At 41.4% G+C, this 25,918-nt stretch overlaps 1 protein-coding gene across 1 annotated transcript in view; it reads right to left on the bottom strand.

Moving 5' to 3' along the window:
* Window positions 1-5,725: 5,725 nt before the first annotated feature.
* LOC306982300 (vitamin D3 receptor B-like) overlaps window positions 5,726-25,918 on the bottom strand; it is a 35,461-nt gene continuing 15,268 nt past the window's right edge. The window contains exons 3-10 of the mRNA XM_079582211.1: window positions 25,280-25,427; window positions 21,907-22,037; window positions 18,456-18,652; window positions 17,216-17,315; window positions 13,690-13,867; window positions 9,602-9,753; window positions 9,042-9,158; window positions 5,726-5,991 (exon numbers count right to left, since the gene is read on the bottom strand). Coding sequence (XP_079438337.1) covers window positions 5,738-5,991; window positions 9,042-9,158; window positions 9,602-9,753; window positions 13,690-13,867; window positions 17,216-17,315; window positions 18,456-18,652; window positions 21,907-22,037; window positions 25,280-25,425 — 1,275 coding nt within the window. The 5' untranslated portion in view covers window positions 25,426-25,427 and the 3' untranslated portion in view covers window positions 5,726-5,737. The remainder of the gene's footprint in view (window positions 5,992-9,041; window positions 9,159-9,601; window positions 9,754-13,689; window positions 13,868-17,215; window positions 17,316-18,455; window positions 18,653-21,906; window positions 22,038-25,279; window positions 25,428-25,918) is intronic.

Raw genomic sequence — 25,918 nt, 5'->3', positions numbered from 1 at the left:
AACAGCTTTATTAAAAATAAACACACCGTGCAGCTCCCATTGAAAGACGCCCATTTCCACAACAAACCAGGACCAGGAACTCGCATAACCCAGTATCACAGTGATGTATATTCATATAGGGCTTAGTTCACTTCCATTAAAAACTACAAGCGCTCTCATCAACAGTTACTGACACAGATCAGCCAAAAATCAACTCTGCGCTCCTCGTTTCCTCCTACATTTGATCAGACGGTACTTCAAAACGGACCGAGCTACGGCGAGTAGAACCTCACTGGTCACTTTACTAGTCCTTTGAGCGTGACATGTCGAAGTCTGCGACAGCGGGACCTAACCTAGCGCCCGTTGGGTTCCCATTACTGGCCATTCCGATTGACAGCAAAGGTACACAAGCGGCGAAGGTCAGAGGCGATCTGTATGGCTTAGTTCTAAGAGAGCAGCGCGGGCTTTAGCTTGTCCAAAATGAAAAGACACCAAAAATAAACAAATAAACGGCTACTTTAACTTCACCTATTTTGACAGATTTCTGCACAGAATTGCTCATGTTTATTTGTTTATTTTATGAGTGTAGGAAATTTGTCCCCCACCAAAAATAAAACAAAAGATGTACTTCCACTTACGCCACTACAGACAACTTAATAGTGATGATTCAGTATAGTACTTGCATATATATAATTTCTTCTAAAATGAAAAAGTTGAAATAATAAACCTTTATGGGGCCCTATGTACAGCTGCAGGCATTATCATACTGTTTAGATATACATTACATTTCTACCTGGTATTTACAGAAAAGCCAGCAGAGGGCGGTACACCTCGACATTGTTCCCAGTCAAAATGAAAGGGCTGTGTGATCCGAGGAGGTCTGTATACTGTATACTGAACTGCCACAATTCATGGAATTGCTATTATTATTATCATTATAAACGTCATCCGTGTAGAAAAACAATAGGAGCTTTTGCATCAGTGTCAACAGGTGCCCATCCGAGAGTACGGAATACAGTGGGGAAACTTGGACCGTTTTAAATGTCGAAGGGATATAAACTTAGAGAAATAAAGTGTGAGCAGGGAGGGCATCTGGGGCAAAAACAAAATCGACAAAGCTTTTTATTTGAAGTAGTGTCTGATTTAGTGACGTTTCAAGCTGTTTTGTTTAAATTTAAGTGTAGTCAACAGCTAGTCAATTTTAAACAGTCATGTTTTTAAAAATATTTTGTTACTTATTGCTGGGTTGCAGGTGACATCACCGCGTTCTAAAGGCCAATGCTATAGATACAGACGGCATCTCGTCATAGAAGGGGGCGTGGCCTCGCCAAGGGGGAAAATAGAATCTTTTAGGAAACACAATTTTTCACTCTTTTTAGCCATTTTTTGGTGGAATATGAACTTATTTATCTCATACAAATAAAGTCAAGTGTAAATCGGGCCCATATGGATATTTTCTCACAGCAGATTGTTCAGTAAAAGTGAAAAAACGGCAGTTGTAGCTAGCGTTAGCTAACCGTTAGCATTAGCCCGATGCTAACATGTAGCATCATGCTAGCATTCTCCTTTTTATAATGTATTTATGGGCTGTTGAACCACTTTGCTCCTCCCCATGTCTTTGTATCTTTATTTAGTAGAAACTATACTCAGAATTCAGCATTTGTTAAAGTAGTTTCTGAATCATTAGAGAAAGTTTAGATTTTTTCAAAATTGTTTTCCCCCTGAACTGTTTTCAAACATGACCATATATGGGCGATTCCAGAGATGCCGTCTGTATCTATTGAAAGATCATGGACCTAGTGATTGATATTAATGATCATTTTTCTAATTCATACATTTTCTTTTGAGCTACGACTTGTGAAAGTGTAATACTGTTAATAGGGAAAACTGGCTCCTGCCCCCCGCTGGGCCCGATGACATCACATTCTAGAACCTGCAACCCAGCAATACCTGAATTTTTCAAAGTAGCCCAGACGGTTCTTTTTTTTTTTAAACACAAAGGAGGAGGAAAGATATTTGCATTTTCATAGCATTACTATGAAAGTCGAGCTCCAATTTGCTCTCCGTTCATAAAAACTCCCATCCTTGTGCACTGGAATATAAACTCAACAATTCATTGTTGGGGGCGTGGCCTAGCGAGGGGACAGGAAGTTTGACGTTTTCTGTGGACTATGAGCATACTCGGCACACACAAATTAAATCGAGTCAAAACCAGGTTCATATGACTGTTTTGACACAGCAAATTGTCCGGGAAAGGGAAAAAAAAAAAACTGCACTTGAAGCTAGCGTTAGCATGTAGCATAGAGCCAAGGCTAGTTATTGTTAGCATTCCCTGTAATATGTACAAAGCCATTTTTTCCCCGTAGTATTCACAAATTACTGATAAGCACCTGTTTTTCTTCTTTTTTTTTTTGCAAGTGATGTTCCACGAGACAGGCCTGTTGTGATTGGCTCGCAAAATATGCAAATTGTCCAGTTAGCTTCGGCGTGTTAGCCCTTACTGTGTCATGATTACATAGATACAGATACTGTCTATATCAGTACATCGAGTCCAAAGGTGGTATTTAACAGTGCTTAGCAGTACAAGTGGAAGCGGTTAAAGTATTTACAAGAAAAAACACTTTGATACAGAGAGGAAAAAGCAGTAGAAAGTATCTTAGGCTTGGTGTGATTGTTAGTTGTAGTGTATAAAGATGAACCGTTAGTGGTCGCCAAGCCCCGAGAACATTACAAAAAAAAAAAAAAGATAGAGAAGAAGAAGAAAGATTCCCGTTCCTTCATGGCTCGTCGGACATTATGGAAGAAAAGTAGAAGAGCGTGAGACCCCTTTGGCGACACGGATTTTTGAATGACACAGAAATCGAGCAAAACATTACGACCACTTAACCAATCAGGATGAAGGCAGGAAGATAAGCTGCAAAATGGATAACATCAAGAGCAGGAAGTCATGAATAATTGGTTCGGATTTTCCTGGAGGAGGATTCCCAAAAGCTTTATGACACTAAAAGCGATACAATTGACCTTTCCCAAAAGCTCCGCCCTCCTAGCAGCTGTTAGCTAGCTCCGTCAAGACACTACAACTATTGGGGCTAAAGCACCAGTCTCATGTGAAATCGGAAAAAACAAATTGCCGGAGCTATCTTAAATGCAACCGGCACAGTTGTGTGAACTAGTCATGCTCTTGCACTGCCAGGTAAGTTCTAGTCTTACCTCGGCTTACAAGTTAGCAGGAGCTGTTTTCATCTTTTCCTGTATGGCTGAAAGAGGAAAACTACATAGTGCTCCACTATCTTCTTTGTCAGGTGATCCGGAAAACGGGCAACGGTTGCTATGAGGTATGCTTGAACAACAACTGTTTTTTGGGGGCAGGGGTTTTGCCAAAGGACAATTATAATCAAAACCTTTAGATGCAAATTTGCCATCAAAAAGTTGACGTCTCCTCCTAAAAAATATCCCACGGGCCGGCTTGACAAGATGAAGGCGTTAGTGGTCGTAATGTTTCGGCTGATCGATGCATATATGTTGTATACAAATGCTGCCTTGGAAAGAAGCATATACAATGAAATCGAAAAATAATATATAAAAAAAAAAAACCTTTTAACAATAATGTGCAGGCACTGCTGTCGTCGGATGACTCTGCGCGTCGTCCTGAACTCCTAGGGTACGGTCATATTTTCACATCGAGGCAAATGCTAAATATTCATATATAAAAATAAAGAGGTAGAATCAACAGAATGGCTAAAACTGAACTGAGCTAATGTAGGTTGTGTGTTGAACATATGGATATGTCAAAAACATCCACATGTGTTTGATGTCCAGGCATTTGAAGCAGCTGAAGTTGGATTTCTTAAATACATAAAATAGAAGTATAATAGGCAGGACATACATGTACTCATAAATTGGTATAATATGGTAGTGATAATAATCATAATAATAATCATAATAGGATGCTCCCTTGGATCCAGTGGTTCTCAAGTGGCCGTCAACTGGGACCCGCAATAGGCCAAGACAATTCACATGCATTTTAAAGGTAAAGGGAACTTAAAGGAAATGGGGGAAACAATGTGATTTTTACATTTGTTTGCATTGTAAATAATCTAGACAAAAATAAAAAATTATAACACAGGGCTCTCGAAACTACTACTATTATCTTATTTTGTAAGCCTTGTTTATGGGGGATTTAGCTAAAAATGACTAATACCAAGTTCCAAGATATGGTAGGCTTTCACAATTGAAAAATGTGCAAATATATTTTGATATTTTCATCAAGCTCAGGGGAAACACACAATTAACTTTTTGTTGTCATGGGTCTAGAATAGCATAACCTAATGTATTACTTTGAAGAAAACCTCTCATGGGAATCACAATTATTCACTATTTTTAGCCGTTTTCTGGTGGACTGTAAACATATTTATCACACGCCAATAAAGTCAAGTCTAAATCGGGTCCAAATGGATGTTTTTCACAGTTAATTGTTTAGTAAAAGTGGCAAACAGCACTCGTTAGCTAACGTAGCATGAAGCTAACATTAGCTTTGCTGGCATCCTGGTTCGCATGGTCTGTTTTTGCAATATTTATGGACCGTTGAACCATTTTGCCCCCCTTTATGTCTTTGTATTTTTATTTAGCAGGAAAGTATATTCATAATTCAACATTAGTTAAAGTAACTGTGGATAAATGTTCAGTTTTTTTTTTCGTTTTCTTTGTTTTCCCTCTGGTTGCTTTGAATATGACCATATATGGTTTGTATCTATGACCAGTTTTGATACATAACTTAATACGTACATTTGTTTTATTTAAATATTTTGGTGAAAGGAGCGTAGAGCGCCATTTCTTAAGTGCCTCTTGTTGACTCATTTCTCGTTTATCATATCGTTTCATGCAACTAGAGAACAACATCTATGCCGAACATGAAGCCCCTATTCAGCCTCTTTGTGGCTCGCTTTGTTTTTAGCTCGGGGTCCGCCAGTTGAGAACCACTGGTCTATTCTATAACACCATCAACTCTTTTTTTTCTCGATATACTTCTCAGACAAGACGAAACAGAAAAATCTTTTCCTACCAATCCTCCTGGGACTCGAAAATGACACGTTTGACTTTAAATAAATGCGTCTGTCCATCTTCCCCGTTCCATTTCTTTACGCTCACTCAAAGAAACCAAAGTTATGAATCGCTTTCGGCTCGAAATCCGTGTTGCGAGCGTGTACTTTTCCGCTGTACAAAATGGCTTCCTTTGGCTAAAGAGGCATTTAAATATCGCCAACATGCCATTGTTTGTCGAGTCCCGTTACATTTCCGCCCCCTTCTCTCCTACTCCGCCTATTTTGTTAGTCATATATAAGGCCTGCGTCAGTCGGCCATCTTGTTTTCTTGGAGGTAGTTTCTGGAGTCTTAATATCATCATACTCTAATAATATGCTTCATTTTAGTCAATATTTTTTGTGGATTCTTTCTAAAAATTCTGCCTTACTAAATACATACTGTTCTCTCTTTCCATCTGTGGTATTTTCGTTATTTTTCTTTTGTACATTACTTGTGCATAAGGATTTTAAGTCGATTAAAAAATGAAAAAACATGACACTCGGTCGGCCGTGTTGTTTTTTGAGAGGCCGTCCTACAAGGCTCATTATTATTGACTAAAATTAAAAGCATATTACTCAACTTGAACTTCAACTTTTTTGTTTTTTTTTACCAGTTCTTTCTCCTCTCCTCCTCCTTTCTTAACATCGCCTCCCGCCTTTGTTTCTCTCTGCGAGTCCTACGAGACCTCGCTGCCGAACACCTCCAGCACGAGCGGGGTGAGCTGCATGCTGTGCTCGGGCTGGAAGGAGAGCGAGCGGTACTGCTTCGAGTGCTCCTCGTTCAGGCTGCGCAGGTCGGCCAGCTTCTGGATCATTTTGGCGTAGAGCAGGCGTCCGCCCGGGTGGTGCAGCTGGATGTAGGCCTGCAGCGTCTCCGACAGCCGGTCCTGCAGCGCCTCGATGCGGGCGTGGTCCTGGACGCCGGGACGGTCTGAGAGAGGGAGGAACACAAGTTTGGTTTTCTTAACTTAGCGATATATTCATTATAGGGCTGCTCGATTATTGAAAAAATAATAATCACGATTATTTTTGTCATAATTGAAATCACGATTATTCAAACGATTATGTGTTGCCTTTAAAAAAACGTCTATCTTTATTTTATTTATTTATTAATCAAAACAATATGATGATATTTTATGTTTTCTGGACAGTCATAAAAGTACAAGTGATTTCAACTACGCCTTGATTAAAGAGAGGTCCCTGTTTCACACCTGCCCCCTGCTGGCCAGCCCTCACACCTGCGCAAGCAAACTGAGCAGCGCGGCCTGATGACATCATCACACAGCGCTGTTTGCTTTTATGTCAGACAAAAGCACGAGCCATGGCACGTGAAAAGCGAAGGGAAAATAATCCCAGCGCCGTGAAATAACGCAAGTCTGCTTTGCAAAAAAAATGTTTTTAAAACATGTCGTATTTGACCATTCAGTGACCGGCAGGTGGTCAGCATGGCACCTTCACTTTCCATCCCGGTGACCTCTAAGGTGCTCCGAGACCAATTGTTTTTAGGGTTTCTGGTAGGTTTCCACTACAATGGATCCGTCTTCATGGCTAGGACACATTCTATCCCGAAAAGCTACCAGAAACCTTAAAAAAAAAAAAAAACTGAAATAAAATTGGTCTTGGAGTGTCCGAGAGGCCTCAGCGATGTGAAGCAAAAGCACCGAGCTAATCACCAACTAACTCATTCAACCCAGCACTAACCCCGATGCCAGCGTTTAGCTTCTGTGTTGGCAGCAACAATCCCTAAAATAAAAGCTTCATCAATGTAAAAAGATCCTTTTGCCCACTTCGTTCAGTGGCTGTGTCGGTTTAACTCTCGCCCTAATCTCTGCATAATTAATGAGGAATGCAGATCAGAGCTAGCCACACGTTAGCGAGACCTGCATGAAGTCCATGTATAAAATATGGGCCTTAGCTCCTTCAAACGCTCAGAGAAAACCCCCTCATGAAGGAGCAGCGCTGGAGAACAGCTGCCCCTTCAGTCGCTCGTCTCCACTTTGTATAACAATGACTCGATTTTTGATAAACAATTGAGTAAGTGACACAGACTTCCCCTCACAGTTTAAATAAAAGGAAAACCCAGCCACAAGGGGGCAGTAAAGGCACAGTCTCGATGGTGGTAATAACAGGATCTTTGGTTTCAGTCAGGTAAAAACAGTCAGTTATTGTTGTGATCTTTTACATTGTAACATTTTACGACTTTTGTTTTCAATCGGTGGAATGTATTGTACAGGAATGAGTTAGTAAAAAAATGCTACAATATTGTTATAATATTGAAGACCGCTATAAAATTATTATTGTTGTTTTCAATGGAAGCACTGTGACGTTTAAATCTAAATGGATTCTTCAACGTAGCAATTTGAGTGACAAATACAAAGCGTTACAAATTATTATGCAAATGACATTCTTAACTCAAATGAGTCAGCATGATTTTCAAGTCTTAAAAATATATGTGATAATGTGGAAACTATTGAAAAAACCTCCCCGTGATAACAGTATTTTTTTCAAAGATAAATATAGTAAACAACTCAAAATCTACTGTTCCAAATTATTATGCAACTCATCGTTTCAATACATTTTAAAGCTTGAAACTGAAAATGGTCATTTGTTGAATTTGCAGCATTAGGTCATATTTACTGAAATCAAAAGATATTTCAATCAAAAACATTTTAACAGGTCAAGTTATAGTTTAACATAGGACTTATTTGATAGGAGCTTCTAATTCTTAAATCTATTAAACGTTTCTGCTTGGATTTCGTTGCAGGATGTCAGAATAGTCTCCCAGAGCTGCTGTTTGGATGGTTGAGGTCAGGGGAGGATGGAGTAGGGCTGGGCGATATGGACCAAAAGTCTTATCCTGACATATTTTGGTTGAATATCGATATACCCGATATACGCGCTATGGTCTAATTCCATATCTCATAAAAAAATATATCGATACATCTCAAATATCGATATATCGCCCAGCCCTAGAATGGGGATCCACATCATGAGTTTCTCTCCTTTTATGCCCATAGCAGCCAGTGATGCAGAGGTTTTCTTTACAGCAGGACATGGTGCTCTGAATCATCCACAAATCTCTAATCAGTACGATGATTACGCTTAATCTTTCATGAAATATCGAAGGTTTTCATACCTAGACCAAGGCATTCAACTATTTCACGTATTTCATCAGCAGAGATCCTTTTTCTTTCCCTTATTACTTGAAAATGTTGGTCTGCTTAATAATGTGGAACCTCCTTTTTTAGTTGTTTTTCCCTTAACTGGGCGTCTGAGATTGAGGTCAGTGATTCAAAGAGCCTTGAGACACAATACCATCAAAAACTGTTTTTTACCTTTATGACACTGAAATACAATTTGCATAATAATTTGGAACGCGGTGTAAATGAATAACTTTGCAGACTTGCCACTCAATTTGCTGCCGTTGTCGTGGTGGACTGGTAAATGCCGTTCTGTTGCTACGTTACGACATTACATTAGTCAAATCTATCCAGCCTTTGCTAAGCAACCATTCACATTGCTTGAGTTAAATTGTATGGACAGCACTTCAGTTTGACTGAGCGAGCTCAGGGAAAAATAATAACATAATCAAATGTATTAGTTTAGTTCATTTATACGTTTTAAAGTGTAAATGTACCTGTACATTTCTCTCTTGAAAAATGTGATGACGCACAGAGAGAAAAGCCCTTTCATGTGCAATGATGGCGCTTCAACTGCGCCTTGTAAAATAGGTTAAAGCCGTAGTTCTAACCTTTTCTTTATAGAAGTATAACTTTTATGTGTCAGTCACTTACTTAGTTATCTTTGTTTTCCCTCCAGACTTTTTATTGTCGGCCTCTTCGACTGATGAAGATACGTTGGCTTGACATTTTTTGATCATCTCAACTTATATATTTTCCAGTCATTTGATTTTCAGACCGGCCAAAACGGGGCTAAACCCGGCTAACGGAAGCCATGCTGTTCCAGAGTGTTCGACTGTACCTGGGGACAGCAGGCAGATGGCCATGAGCATCACGTGTTCCTCTTCATGAAGGTTCAGCTTCTTCAGTCCCACCTGGAACTTCACCAGAGGCTCCAGCAGCTCCAGGGTGTGCCCCGCTAGACGCAGGAAAGACAAATCAATGAAACAGAAAACAAATAACTAGAGACGCACCAACGCAAGATCGGATGTCGGTGCCGGTCCAGGAAAAATACCGGATCAGATACCAGATACTGAATCAATACCGTTTTGGCTTTTTAAAAAAAACACAATGCCATACCTCATTTGAAAGCTCCTACCATCTAGTTTTACAGTTTGCATTTTACATTTCTGGTGAATAGTCGGAGTTAGTGAATGAGGAGCTCTGAAGGGAGACACAGGCCATTAATATTGGAACACGCAGCAGGAGACCTATGTGTTTGACATCGAGCTGAACACCGTGGGGTTTCTACACGTGTTATCACAGGGAAAAGCTGAGCCCGTAGAAACCTCTGTGACTTCTGAAGGGGAATGCGTTGAGAAGAACCGTTCCCGCCCCCCACAGTCAAGAGTCTGTCCGTACCTTTAGTGACGTCGCTGATCTGGTACTTGAAGTCCGGGGCTCCGCAGCTCCAGCTCATGTCCTCCAGGTTGAAGGACTGGTTGGAGCGCAGCATGATCACCTCGATGGCACTGGACTTCAGCAGGGCGATCTGGTCCTCTGCGGTCAGCTCTCTGCACAGACAACAGAGGATTACAGAACGATGGCATGATGCTCCCGCCATATTGTGCTCTGAGGACAAGAGGGAATGGAAATAGCATACGCTCGTGTCCTTGGCTGTTTCACCCAGTGGTTACACGGTCACCACCACTGACTGTCAGACGTCAATGCCCTTTGAGAGGCTTTGCTACGACCAGTGTTTGGGAAACACGTTACTTATTTTAGCAGCACAGACAGAACTCATTACATTTTCAGCTCGTCATGGAGCATGTCAAAAACCACAAAATCACTCGGTGCAAAACTTTAGGGCTGGTTTTTCTCTAAATGAGGTTTTTGATCCACTCAGGTGGACGCCAAACTTTCCAGTCTTGGACTTAACAAGACGTTTGACGATCTAATTCCAAGCCTGATTCATTGAGCTTTAAACCCAAAAAACAAGGACGTTTTTACAGATTTTTTCACTTAGCTTATTGAAAAACTAACATTTTTATGCACAAACTTGCAATATAGTTTTGACTTCTCATATTTATATAAATAATGTTCAGCAATTTTTTGAGTGATAGTCTGTAAGTCTAAATATTTTACAGATTTGCTAGATTGCGAATAATTGACCGCCTGTGTCTGCAATTTGACGCAACGCAAATAATATTAAAGGTCCTATATCATGCAAAATCGACTTTTTGGAGCTTTTAGCCATGTTGTTTTGCTATTTCCTTATCAAAAACACCCCCAGAGTGGTTTGTGGCTTCATTCACGCAGCTCTCAGTAATCCTCCTGAATCCTGCTCTCTGAGCAGCTGCTCCTCCCTCTCCTCGTGAACGACTGAGTGTTCAGTTGTGTCGTCACAGCGGAACGGAAGTGCTCGACGTCTGTAATGCAATGTCTTAATTCTATGTTTACGGCCTGATTTTAATTTGTAAAACAGCTTTTTCATTATTTCTGTTGTAAGAAAGAAATAAAGGGGAAAAAAAAAAAAGAAAAAAAAAAGGATGTGCCCGAGGTGCTTCCAGGTCAGCTGTGGCCAAAACAAACACATCTCTGAGCGTCTGAACAGATCAGTCATGTTTGCGCTGCAGCTGAAGATGGAGCTCGTTATAACTGGACACACCTGTTCTTTATTCTTACCTAACGATCATGTCACGGAGAAAAAGAAGCGCGTTTGGCTACAGAGTTTATTCAACCTTTTTCAGGAAGAGGCCACTCAGCTGTTTTTTTCTCCGGGATTCGGCGACTATCACCAAAATATTGTTTTTCTGTGACTGTCTCTGATGGATGTTTGGGGAACCTTCGCCAGAACCAAAGTGGATTAACTTTTATAACCAACGCGAGTCCCATAATGTAAACAGCGATGGAGCAGAGGGTGAGTCAGTCCAAACGCGGGTTAGCTTGTGTGTTAGCATATTAGCATGTGTGTTAGCCATTTATGAAGCTGTGTTGCAGATGTCAACTCCATATAACTGCATCGTGAAGTATCTTCACTTATTGCTGTTTATTTATATTACGGGAAAGTTGTATGTGCGGAGAGAGGGGGCGGAGTTAACTGAATCGAAGCGTTGTGTCTTCCGGGTTTGAAAAATACCTCCAGAAAACACTTATATTTATCACAAAAATGAGTGCTCCATAATGGTAGAGGTAAAATATATCATATACATGCCTATACTTAACTTTGGAATGGCTAAAATAGCATGATATAGAACCTTTAAATTATATAAGTCCCTCCCTTTGCTGAAACAAATCAGAATCCTCGGTGCCATCACTTGGACCAATGAGAACCGTTCTGTCAGGAGGGCAAGGGAAGTTGATTGAATATTTTTGAAAGTTTGTTCTCGCTCTCCTCATTTTGCAAAATGACATTTGAAAGCATACCAGAAACCCACTCCATCTCTCTTCTCACTTTGCAATCTTAAGAACGATCGCTTTAAAAAGGAGCTGCTCACCATGCGAGCACATTTTCTCCAGTTTTACCCAGTTTTTGTTGTCACTTTTAGTCGTTTTTGTAGCATTTTTAAATCATGTTTTCGATGCGTTTTTGTCACGTTTTTAATGTTTCTTTTGTAGCATTTTGACCGCATTTTCTTTTTATATTATAATGTAACTGATCAAGCCACAAACATGTGACCAAATCATGTCAAAAAAAGCAACAAAAAGGTGGTGAAAATACAACAAAAGAGGACGAAAACGTGACAACCTTAACGGGGAAGAAGCTCAGATCAGCTTTGTAGGTCTTAGCTTTCAAATGAGGCGTTAACCTGGACTACAGGTTGTGTAACGCCTATAGGCCAGGTTATGAGAAGCTTCAATTTGGGCAAAGCCAGACTGGAGAAAATACAGGTGGTTTTAAGGGGGGGTTAAGAGGTTAAATACGTCTATTAAGTTCAGAAAAGCCAGTCAATAATAATAATCATAATAAAAATAATAGCAGCTCAGTCACTTAATGGGACTTTTAAAAGTTACACGCCCCAACTCTAGCCCAGTTCCTCCTGTACCTGAGACGGGAGCTTTGTGTCAGCAATTCAGATGATCAGGCAAAACATCTGTGTCAAGAATGTTGCAATAACAATAATTGGGCGATTCATTTTGCAGCCCCGGACTGTGGATTTTCCCTTTGGATCGCTTTCATCCTGAAGTATCTGAAAACAGTCTCGAGACCTGTTCTTCTCTTCAGTTCAAACCCGCTCTGGCCTCTCGGTCGGCCGGGTCTGGTTTTGTTGAGGACTTTAAAAGAGGACAAACATTCCAGCGTGATCAGTGCTGTCCATCAGAGGGGGTCTGGGCAGGCGAACTTTCAGGAAATACAGGCCCGGGCACGTCCACAGCCCACAGCCACATGAACCCACGACCAAGACCTGGGGTTAGGGCCGTCCGGAAGACACGGGGATAATAAACTCATTACTGTACAGAACTAAACCGCTAGGGCTCCCTTTCATTTAGCCTCTTAACCCCCACCTTAACCCAGCACAATTTCTCCAGCTCCACATCTTACAGGTGGTGGGCCTTACCTGATTTTTCAACAGAATATACTCAGCTTTCCTTCTTTTGGGGGCTAAATCTAAAAAGCAGCGTTCGTGCTGATAAAATGACTTGTTTCACACCATGCCGACCTAACCAGGGACCCTCTGACCACTCGGACGGTGTCAGTAACTTCTGTTCTCGTGACGAGGTGACGGGAGCGTTGAGGCGCATGGCCTGTGGCTGCAGCAGTTACGTAATGATGAGTGAGGTTACTTTTGTTCAAGGCTGTTTTTCTGAGGAATGTGTCCTGGTTTATGTAAGCGTGGCTTTACCCCACGTTGTGCACTTAACGCTTCGATTTCAGGATTATTTGGGAACTCTGACTGACATCTCTATAAAAATAAAAAAAAGCTGCGTTTGAGATTTGTTTACTCTCCTTTGTGGCAGCAGATGGTGAGTTCAGGAGTTGTATATGGACAAAGACCAAGTTTTAGTTTTGTTTACTTATTCTCTATCATTTTATGTATCTCAGTCAGCCATTCCCCAAAGTTCCCCCCAATAATAAACAATAAACAAAAAGGTCATTTCATCCAGGAAGGACTGTAGGTTTAAAAACTGTACATTTTTGTAAATAAATGTATTCTTTCCACAAAAAAAAATCAATGAAATTGTTTCGTGATCAAGCGTTGCCCCCCTTGTAATGCCCCTGAGGCCCACCAGGGGGCCCCGGACCCCACTTTGGGAACCACTGACCTAAGTGATGAAAAGTGATGGGGTCAAGGATCAACACTACGACTTGGTATCATGATTTTTCTTCCCCGAGACCGGCACTTAAACAACACATTTCAGGATACCTATATTAAAATATATATCATACAGAACCATAAAACATACCAATAATTTCATTCCATTTCATTTCTTTGACATCTGTATTATTATCTGTATTATCTATTTGACAACCAACAACCAAGGTTTGGAAAACAGAGGCGGGTTTGTACCTGAACCCTGGGATCATTTTGGCGAATCCGATGACCTTCTGGATGCTGTAGGACACAAGGTCGGCCAGATGGGGCAGCATAGAGAGACTGGAGCCCTCTTCTTCGCTGGACTCCGGACTGCTGCCCTGCTCCTGGTACATCATCAGCAGGTTGTTGAAGTTCATCTTTGTGTCCGACTCTGGTTGAAGAAATAAAGAGATGCCCCAAAATCAGATGTGAAGAAACAAATAATAAAATAAACTAGAAATGCAATGGCTGCGCCATTGCGATTGACTGCAGAATTGTGGGAAGCGAATGCAGAAATTGCATAAACTCTTCAAATTGCACAATACAATTAGCATAAACTGGTAAAATGCATAAATGTCATGTTGCATAAACTGTATAAACTGCATAAAGTGGTAAAATGCATGAATGGGTTAATTTGCATAAATTATGTAAATTGCATAAACTCTTTAAAATTCAGAAATCCTAAATGGCATAAACTCTTAAGCTGCATAAACGCTTTAAAATGCATAAAGTGGTTAATTTGCATAAATTGTTAATTTGCATAAACTTTTATATTCCATAAACTGGTCAAACTGTTGAAATGGCCTCAGTGCTTGATTGGCAGAAGCTGCACAAATGGCTGAAAGTCCTGGAGTCTCCCCATTGGCTGGATACCCCCATACACACTAATGCAAACATTTCAAACTCTCGTATAAAAAAACTGGAAAACTGCAGAAGGCCAATTTTTTCTCAAAACCCACAAGTTGCAGAAGCTGAACATGCACAAAGTGCAGAAATTGCATAAAATGCAGAAAAAAGTGCAGAAAAGCATGGATTTGGAGCAGCCCCATTATAAGTCAATGGGAAAAATCTCCGACATTTTGGCCGATTGCGGAAAAACCTTAAGTTGCAGAAGTCCCAAAAGTAATAGCACCCTTCTCCTCAACATGCGGAACATTTTGATGCATAAGTTGCATAAATTGCACAAAGCATGAAGGTGCTGAAAGCTCTAGAAAATCGGGAAAAAGATGGAAGAGGAATAATAATAAAGAACATGAAAACCAATAATTGACTGCGGAAGAATTCCGCAGTCAATCAATAACAACGACTTTGAAATCCTTAGTGCTCACATAACCGCGGTGTTTAAAGAGGGGGTATTATGCTTTTTTCAGTCACACAGCACCAGTCTATATCACACTACAATGATGAGCAAACCTTCTGTTGGTCTGTAAATGCAGTAAATTAGAATAACTGCCTTGTATAAAATGTCTCTCTCAAAATGGCTGTAGTGAATGTCTTGAAATCGGCCTCTGTCTCTTTAAGAACCTCTGACCCTTTCCGACACGCCCCTCCACACGCTGTCTGTGGCATCAGTGGGGAGGGGGTTCTGCTGAGGAGCAGTGGTTGGTTACTCGGCTGGTGACGAAAGCTCGGAGGCGTCTCCAGGAGGTGGGGGCGTTCCTAGGAGGACTCAGGCAAACCTATCCCTAAAATGGCCGCCATCAGAGTTTATACAGATTACTCAGAAATACGTGAATGTGCCAAGGCAACACTTCAGGCATGTTTTTAATGAGGGAGTGACATAATAACATGATGTAAAGCTTGAAAAAGTCGATTTTGCGTAATACCCCCCCTTTAAGTCACGTGTTATACTAGCGAAGCTGCTGAGCTCCCTGACTGTATGAGGAGGCCCCTAAAGTAAATAATAAAAGCTAAAAATATCCAAAGGTTGCGGAGGGCCCCCTCGGAGCATTGTTCCTCGGTGTGGTGGTGGGGACTGTTCATTTCCTACAGTTCCAGCTCCGCTAGAACACATCAGCGAGTGCAGAGCAGAGGGCAGTCAGGTGTCGCTCCCTGGAGCCTCACACGGTTCTCAGAAAAACATGCAAACACATTATGTAAGCAGAAAAACAGCCCCCGCGCGCAAACGGTCAAGCATTAACCATTGATGGGCTCTCGCGACCACAGGTTCAACTCGGCTTTTGTTCTCGCTGATTATCAGGGTGACATATTTTTAGAAGAAGCAGGGATCAAATTTAAAGAGTGAAATCTGAGCAGCAAAACTAATTCATCAGTCGCTCGGCTCAATTTCAGCACTGTTTTGTTTTTTTCAGCTGAAGCGATTCATACTTTTTTTACAAAAGCTTTGATATTGTATTCTCCCTATTAACCAGAAGGAGCGCTGTTTGAACTTCTGCTTTGGATTAACTTGTGCCATGTTTTTTTTTTAAATCAAAGTAAACTTTCAAGTGGACATGTCATGGAAAACACACTTTCTTTGAGCTTTAAGGCGTGTTTTAAGTCGACAGAGACTTAGAGAGAGTAATCCTCAGGTAAAGCAGTAAAATGTACCGGTTTCTTCTTCTACGGTGTCAGCGCTGCGTTCGGAACTTCCTGGATACAACTGCATAACAAACTCTCCTTAACATCGTGATTATCAGGCCGCGCTGAAGCTGTAAACCACGCGGCAAATCGAAACTGAAAGTGAGTTATTCCCACCGCTGCCAGCAGGAGGAGCCCCACTCAAAGTCTTTACTAGCTCTAGCTGTATTTCACTGCTTCAATTTAATTCTTAGAAAGGCATCATTCTTGTAATTACAAAATGTGGCTCAAAATAATGTTTTTAAATCTATTTTTAAGCCCAGTGTTAATTTTGACAACATATTTTATTTTAGTTTTAGTCTTTTGACTAAAATGTAACTTAATTTTAGTCGAGATTTAGTAAAAAAAAAACTTTCAATTTTAGTCTAGTTTTAGTCGACTAAAATTGCATGTCAATTTAGTCGACTAAATTTAAGACTAATTTAGTCGACTTTGCATTTGTAATATTCATTATAATCATATTTAATCTTGTTCCTCTGCTTCATGTTTCTTCTCCCACTTGAATAAAGCACAAACCTGTTCATTTGGCAGAGAATTTACATGATCTGAGGCTCTTTCAGATGGTCAATAGAAGTTTGGATGATTTTAGTCTCTCCCTTTCATTTTTATTAAGTCTTATTTTAGTCGACTAAAATATCTGGACATTTTAGTCATAGTTTTAGTCTCATGAGAAACGTTTAGTTTTAGTCCAATTTTAGTCGTCAAAAATATCACTTTGACTAAAATTAAGACTAAATATTTTAGTCGACGAAATTAACACTGCTTAAGCCCCATATGCAAGGGTCCATTTAGCCACTGCTGTTCTTTCTAACTTTTAGGGGTTAGGGTTGACCAAATCTAAACGGTCATCCGAAATGGTTTGATTGTATTTCCATCATCTCCAACTGACCTTGCCTCCGTCTGTCTGAATAATTTTACCCAATATCGATCCCTGTTCATGACTTTGGTCTTGATTTGAACAGTCACGAGGCCTCGCAGCGTCGGGGACTTCCTGTCTTTGTTCCAGACCAGAGCTTGTTGTAACCGAGCTGCGACAGGATTCGGTTCTTTCACACTATCCGAGAGAACGGGCTAAGACTGGCATTACGAGGGGGACTTTGTAAATGTGATTATGGTAACGCGCACACTGAGGATTCTTCGAAAGCAGCGAGTGTTTTACCTGGGGAGTGGCTGAAGGAGTCCGACGAGGCGTCCGACAGCGAGTGGAGAGAGGCCGCTCGACTGGCGCTGCGCGTCACTGGACCATCACGCACCGGGGGCTGAGCAGAGGAACAGGAGCGCAACACACAGCTCAAAACATCTGCTGAAGTTACAGGGCTTTGAAGATACAAACATCACGCAAACTATGGGAAACACAAGTCATTACATGAGCGAGGAAGACCGGCACGTGAGATTTGGTTACATTCATGTATCTGCAAATTAGCTAAAACGGGGTTGTTATGTAGTACAGGCATTTAAAGATTTGACACTACAAAAACTAAAGCAAGCATAGGCTTAAATGACTTGATTTGAGAATATTAATCTTGCTTTGAGTGGCTTTAGACTCTTCCTGATCGGACCAAGAACACTTTGCTTGTTTGATGACATGCCAGACTGGTTCTAAGGTCATTTTTCTTAAAATAAGAAAGTAATTGCCAATGGGACAAGCACAATTTTCTAACCCCATTGGAAGATAAAATAACCTGAAATAAAGACAAAATGTATTGAATCGAATCAGAAACATCTCAGAACAAGTTAAATAATCTGTGTCAAACAACCAACTACATCTTAACTCATTGACTGCCAGCCATTTTCAAATCAGAGAGCTCCCCACTGCCAGAGGTTTTTCAGGATTCTGACTGTTTTTTCAAGACCCACAGATGATTTAGGTCTAGGTCTATGTCAACACGAAACCCACCAAAAGAAAGATTAGACTCTTCTTTCATCTAAAAAAAAAAGTGTGTTTGTACCTCTTTCCATTCTTTAGTAATCGTCCGTAGAAAATAGGTGAAATCACCCAAAATGCTGATTTCTGACCAAAAAGCTGAGAAAATGAAAGCGCAATGCTGACACCTAGTGACTCAATAAAAGAACTTGTAGTTCTTTTATTGAGTCACTAGGTGGCAGCATTAGGCTGCACAACTAAGATTTTAACAACAGACATGCTCAAGGCTTTGCTGCAGCTGTTCCCATTGAAAAACCCAATTAACGTCTATAGACGTCATTGGCAGTCAATTGGTTAACCAGTCAAAACAACTCCATTTGAGATATTTAAACTCCCCGACATATCAAGTTTTTCAATAAAAGGTGCCAAGAAAAGTAAGGAAGTGATCTGGATCAGGAAGTTTCAATAGCAGCAAAAAAAACATCTTTAATAAAAGATTTTAATAATAATAACAATTTTATTTATTTTGTCGTACCCTGAACCTGCAGAAATCTGAGTAGGAGTCGTCGTAGGTCTTGTGATGTGCCTCCACCAGCGTGGAGATGACCCTGCTCTGCTCGTCCGTCAGCCTGGGCCGGCGCGCCTCTTTGTCGGCCTCGCGCTGAGCCTCTTCGTCCTTTCTCCTCTGGATCAGATCCTTCTTCCTCTGCACCTCCTCGTCTGTCAGGATGACTGTCACGATAGTGGGAGGAAAAGACCGTCGTCAATAAACAAAGTGCTAAAACATTCGTGTGTAACTGTGGATTATGAACCTGTTTGTGGGCGACGCAGCACTGATTTTCACATCATTTTCAAACCTAAAAGAAGTGTCAGAAAAAGACACTTCACCAGCAAGAGCTATGTCAGTGTAGACTGTTGCGAAACTGAGCTCCATTTGAAGGAAAGCAGTGGGAATTATCCAGATTAATTTAAGATACGCACAGTCATTTTAAGCCCTGGGACAAGCTGAGGGAGCCCAAGGAGACATGACTGACATTCTATGACCCCCTGACTGCTGATATTGATAAGGCGTTCTCATTTACACTGCTCAAGGAAAAGTAGAGTTGCCACAAAAAATTCCTAGATACGAAATAGATACTAAAAGTGGTATCGAAGCTATTTGAGCAGGTATCGATACTTTCTGCGTTTCTTCCGGCCTGCGCCTCCTGGGCACTGAATAAAATTCTAAAACTAAATGCCTCTGATGTCGAAGTGTAGGATCTGATTACTGCTGCTGAAACGAGGAGCAGAAAGGAGCAGGATCTGTAGAATCTGTAGAATTAGGTTCATTCCGTGTGGTTTCACCCACTGCCTCCCAGGTGCAGTAAATCGCTTAGACTGTTGTTTATATTATTACCTAGCATCATTTTAGCATTTGACTTTAATTGAAGAGAACAAAGTAGACCTTTTAAAACAATAACCTCTCAAGAACGTGATGAAACCAAATAAACTGATAAACTGTTCTAAAATGTAGATTATACAGCGCAGATGGAAAAAGAGTTTCCTAAAGCAAAAATAGTACCGTATTTTCCAGACAATAAGTTGCACCAGCCTTGGCAACTGCCTGGACATGGAGGCGTAACTAAACTGTTTACAAGCCTCTCTTTGCATCACATGGTTCTTCATTGCAGTTGAAGATTTTAAATCTTTAGTGATACAGCAGTAGAAGATACAGGTACACAAGCCTAGAGCGCCCTCTAGCAGCTGTCAGTGTGAAAAAACAAACTATAAATACAAACTATAAATAGTACACTATAACATACGGTATATATGTTTTGACTTTTTTTGTGCTATTGTATCGAAATCAGTATCGAGAATCCAGTTTTATTCTCAGTATCGTGACGAAACTAGAGCCACGTCCCTTAAATCTCCTTTCTGTTGTTCAAGAATAAACCTGGACCGAACCTGGACTGAACCTGGACCAAACCTGGACCGAACCGTCCAACTTTTTCATGTGTCTGCATGGACTCCCGCGGGCTCGACTAAAGTAATAACGACAGATCAGAGCGCGTTTGTCGTCTTCATGTCTGACGACTACATGCACTCAGATTGGGTGATGGGGTCAGGACTCAGGAGTACCTCATCAAGCGGCCCGTGTGGGAGTGGGAGTGCCTAATGGCTATTGTAATTCCCAGTAGGAAGTGAGTGGGAGGGGTCCGTGGAGGAGAATGGAGGCTCTTTGTTGTTATCGGGCCCGGTCTGTTCTCAATGAGCTCACAGTCAGGTCCGGAGACACAGACAGACGCACGGAAACTCGCTGCACTTTCAGACAGAATGTAACCACAGACAGAACGCTGATCTGGAAACTATCTTTGAAACGACAAGAAGCGCTGCCTGGGGCTGAATACACCAAAAACACAAAAGAGTGGAATGAAATCACCATGGAATCCTTTATTCAAGGACAAATTTGGTTCCAATTGTGATTTTTTTTTTTTTAAGTTTATCTTTTGCAAATAACACAGCAACAACTGCTCTGGCGTTGTTAGTGTGCGATGAGCGCCACGGGGGGAGCCACATTCACTCAGTCCATTGTTCATTTACTGTTGTCTGTGGTTCAAACAGGACGGCGGCGTTTAGCTCCACATCCAGGGCTTCCTCGTGGCAGGTTTTGGTGGCTTCTTGTTTAAACAAAACCCCGTTGTTTCAAGTAGTGATGCACGATAATGCCAATTTGAACCGATAACCGATAATTCCGCATGTCCCGATACCGATAACTGATAATGACACCGATAATTATGTATATATATTTGCACTTTATTTTGTGACAAGAACTCAATGTAACAGTTCTGCCCAAAATGTATTAACTCTACCAAGCAATATACAAGGTTTTTTACAGTTCCATCATCTGAGCAGGTCTGTCTCTGTTCATCTGTGTCACATCTTATTTAAACAAAAAAAAAAGAATAATATTACTACCACTACTACTTCCTTCCTAGTATTTTTCTTTTTCTTGACATCATACTAATGGATTCTTGTTTACAATACTGGAATATAGACAGTATTATAGTATTTCACAGAGTCTAGAGGCGTCTCTGACATGAGAGAAAAGTGATGCCAAATCTGTGACAGATTCAAGTTTGATTAATAATACGATACTACAGCACAAACAAGACTCTCTCCTGCATTGGGCTCTTTTATGCATTTGTGACGAGCAGCGCGGCTCATTTCATCAATGTAAAACTCCTCTCGTTCATAGCGCTTCAGTCGCGGGGCTATCGTGTTTATTTGATCAGAAATACGAAGATAATACATGGCTTTAACCGTTTAGGCCCCGCTCTGTTCCAGTAACTTACATGAGCGGGTCAGAGGTTCGCATTTCCTCGTCTTTTTCTCATTTTGTTGCGGTGCTAATGTTGAAGTTACTTCTAAAAAGCTAAAACCGTGCAAAAGTCGGCCGTGGCGAGCGTGTATCTGCTGCTGTAAATGTGCTGTCCTGAGTCTGCAGCAGCTCCGTGCGTGGCGGCGCCGCCGAGAGAAAGGCAGCGAGCTGGAGCTGCAGATTCAATGTCATTTGACCTTATAATTATCGGGCCTAATTATCGGCCAAATTTTTTTTATCGGCTTTATCGGGGATTGCGCCAAAATGCAGATAAATGCCGATATCATCGTGCATCCCTAGTTTCAAGTAGAGAAATCCATACATTGCTAAACTGTACTTTGTTGGGCCACATCAGGAATACAGTAAACAACAGGGTGAACGGAGCAAAGACCTAGAGAGACTTGACCCGAGCTCAAACATTAGATAATATTTACCGGAGCGCGCGGCCTCACGACAAACTGCCGCGGGCTGGACATGTGTTTGAATAATGGACGACCAACACAAGAGAGAACAAGCCTCATTCATGGCCTTGAGAATCAGCCACGGGGCGAAAGCCGTTCCTAATTGACCCATGTGTTGTCCAGCCACACCACAAAAGACGTGTCCCCTATCTCAGGAAGGTACTCACACTCCTTCATCATGCCGATGTCCACGCAGCGCTTGAGACGGCAGGCCTGACAGTGGCGCCGGTTGTCCTTGGTGATGGTGCAGCTGCCGTTAAAGGGACACGTGAACGCGGCCTTCCTCTTCATGCTGCGCCTGGAGACAGACGGTTTTCGGATGAATCACAAATATCGTTACATCAAAAGTGCCGCTGATATTCCCGTCTGTGTGTGTGAATGCCCCCTCACCCTGTGACCCGAGCGCCCCGTGTGTGCTTATGTAACTGCGGAGCGGCCATTACGGCTCTGCGCGAGCGAGGGGGGGGTTCGTTTACATACAGGCGCGTTTATCTGCATATACGCCAGGACCATCGCAGGTCAATACGGACCGTGGACGAACCCGGGGTCGATGAAAGGCATGTTCTACAGCTGCATGGAGATTTATGTGCTCAACTATAGAGGAAAACATACAGGAACAATGTACAAGGGCTGCATGAGTTTTTGTATATCAAAATCACACCTGGAATGATCGCAACTGGCAAATGAGCTGCAAAAGACAACACGCCCACTGATAAAAATAAGAAACTTTTGACTCTGTAGTCGGGCTGAACGATGTATCGCATTTGCAGTTTTATCACGATATTACACAACGTGATTTTGAAATCGCAGAGGCACGTGATTTCGGCCCATGCAGCTGATGGCCGCGGCCCATAGATACAGACGGCATCTCGTCATAGAAGAGGGCGTGGCTTCGCCGAGGGGGAAAATAGAATCTTTAGAGAAACACAATTTTCCACTCTTTTTTGCCATTTTCTGGTGGAATATCAACTTATTTATCACACGAATAAACTCAAGTGTAAATCGGGCCCATATGGATATTTTCTCACAGCAGATTGTTCAGTAGACGTGAAAAAACGGCAGTTGTAGCTAGCGCTAGCTAACCGTTAGCATTAGCCCGATGCTAACATGTAGCATCAAGTTAGCATTCTCCGTTATTTATGTATCAATGGGCTGTTGAACCACTTTGCTCCTCCCCATGTCTTTGTATCTTTATTTAGTATAAACTATATTCATAATTCAGCATTTGTATCTATAGATACAGACGGCATCTCTGGAATCGCCCATATATTGTCATTTTTGAAAACAGTTAAGGGGGAAAACAATTTTGAAAAAATGTAAACTTTCTCTAATTATTAAAAAAACGACTGTAACAAATGCTGAAAAATGAATATAGTTTCTACTAAATAAAGATACAAAGACATGGGGAGGAGCAAAGTGGTTCAACAGCCCATAAATACATAAATAACAGAGAACTTGATGCTACATGTTAGCATCGGGCTAATGCTAACGGTTAGCTAGCGCGAGCTACAACTGCTGTTTTTTCACTTCTACTGAACAATCTGCTGTGAGAAAATATCCATATGGGCCCGATTTAGATTTGACTTTATTTATGTGATAAATAAGTTCATATTCCACCAGAAAATGGCCAAAAAAAGAGTGAAAAATTGTGTTTCTCTAAAGATTCTATTTTCCCCCTCGGCGAAGCCATGCCCCCTTCTATGACGAGATGCCGTCTGTATCTATAGAAGTGAATGTAGCGAGAGACGCCACCGACGTCCGCCCCGTGCTCCACCGCATACTTTTGTTTACTTCTCAGTCTACGTAAGGTGCGCGGTAGATCGTGGATGTACTGTGAAAACATCAGCGTTTATAATGCAGCCACCGTGAAGGACTATTGCTTTTTTTGTCCGTTAGCATTGCGTTAGCTTCAGCGCTAATCCCTCTGATGCACTGATCACAGAAACTCTCCTCCGGATTCACACGTCTCTGCCTCCACAGAGATGAAGCTGAGCCTGTGCTGCTTGTTAACACGTTGAGTGACTGTTTTGGGGATTCAGGTGTAGAGTGCCAACAATCCAGACCATTTTTCATGATATTTGTAGCACCACAGCGTATTCTGTGTTGTAGTTATGGACACATGCTATGGCTCGTTTTAAAGGTGAGACTCTAAGCTCTCCCCGTAGGTGAACAGTTTAATTCTACAAGCCTCAGCTCCTGAGAAATCCAAAGCTAAACAGAGGCTAGTTTAGCTAAAAAATCACTGTTAGATAATTAGTGTTAATGCAACACTCTGCTTTCTGATTTACTCCTCTCTCCAACTCTCTTCTCCTCTGTCCTCTATGGACGGATACTAACATTATAGGAAGAGGCAAATGCCTAAATATCTCTGTTTCAAGTCAATTTTCAAGGACAGCATTGTTGACACGTTTTGGAACACCGCGTGTTGCTGCAGATCAATTGCTTTTATGGCGTGTGCATTTAAACAGCCTGGTTCTGGATTACGTACTTTACCAGGATGTTTCTCAGCCGAAAATGAACTTTAAAATGAGGTGCAGCATGTCCATGTTCGCTGAAATTTAGTTCTTAAAATGGTTAGAGCCAAAACAGATCAGTTCAGTATTGGATATTTGGAATCAGTACCCAATGCAGTATTTTTTCCAGTATCAGCTTCGATATCCGATAACAGAATTGGTACAACCCTGGTAACAAGGCATCGAAATTTGGTACTGCAGGAATTTTTCCACGACCCTTCTGGAGCTTTCCAATCAGTGCCAGTTTGGGGAGTCACGATTTAACATTTTTGAGTTATGATTATTGGGAGACAATATTGCGATTTTACAATTATTCACGATTATTGACCAAGTGAAAGGAAACAACTGATATTTTATGTATTTAAAATGTTTTAATACTTGAACTTGTAAACATTCAATGTTTCTAAAAAATAAAAATAAAAAGGCTTTAAGACTCCTTTGCATTAAAGAAATACACTGAATAATACAAATCAATGTCAATCACTACTTCATAATTATCATAACTATTATTTACTATACATTATTAGGCCACAATCTAGTCTAGCTTTTATGCTATCAAAACGTAAGCTGCCTCTTAATCATTTGTCAGATGTTTTGATGAACAGATGAAGGAAACGTGTTTCTAAATTGCTCTAACGCGACTCGCTTGAACAGCTGATTATTTCCTGCGCACACTCTCATTGTCCTTTCTGTTTATTGCGCTGAAGCCGAGGACCATTAGTGTTTAGTTGGCATCCTGAGTTGTTGCGGCTAGTCCCGAACATTTGGACAACTTTATTTGGAATTATGCAGTTCGACTCTTCCTTGCTCAAATATCGGTGAGTTTATGCAGCAGCCAGTACGTCAGAGTGCAACATTTCAGCGGTAAACCGTGGCTTCTACATTCTTATGGTTAACCTATCGCGTCCTTTTATAATCGTTGTAATCGTAAAACCTGGTTAATCTTGACATCCCTAGTACCTGTGAGTTGGTAAGTTAAACAGTACCCGGCCCTACTCTTGTGTGCGCTCACGTTGTGGTTATTTACCTGAAGAAACCCTTGCAGCCCTCGCAGGTCATGGCGTTAAAGTGAAAGCCCGTGGCCTTGTCGCCGCAGACGCCACAGATGCGCGGCATGTTCCGGTCGAACTCCTCTCCCACTGCTGTGGACGTGCTCACAACCGTCGTCTCCATCACTGTGAACGAAGGAGAGGAACTATCACAACAGGGCAACCCTACAGAACATACAATTTCATTTTCAGCTAAACAGTAGCACGTGACACAGGCCAAGATCATTTTTTGTGGGGTTTTACATTCGTGTTTTGTCTCATTCATGTATGTTTGGGTAACCTCGTATATAGCCAACGAGAGCTCAGAATGTTCTGTACCACCTGCTGATGTCACGAGGGAGGTTCTGCTTTGTGTACCTTCACTCACTCCGATCAGTCCTGATTCCACTACTAAGTATGTAAAAGGAGTTTTGCTTTAAGTTTGTTCTAACAGTGGTTTATAAAAGAAGTTGCAGCAGATCAAATGTGACTAAATATCCGTTTGTCTACAGAGGCACATGAGATAATGCACAATCACTCCCTGTTCTTTTTCAAACGGCTGTGTCTCACCAGGGGTGTAACTAACAAACCAGGGGTGTAACAAAACACAGTTTGGACCTGGCCTCTATTAGCCCCGT

Source organism: Gobius niger, assembly GCF_951799975.1.
Source record: "Gobius niger genome assembly, chromosome: 24".
NCBI lineage: Eukaryota > Metazoa > Chordata > Actinopteri > Gobiiformes > Gobiidae > Gobius > Gobius niger.
This window is presented reverse-complemented; position numbering and strand designations above follow the sequence as displayed.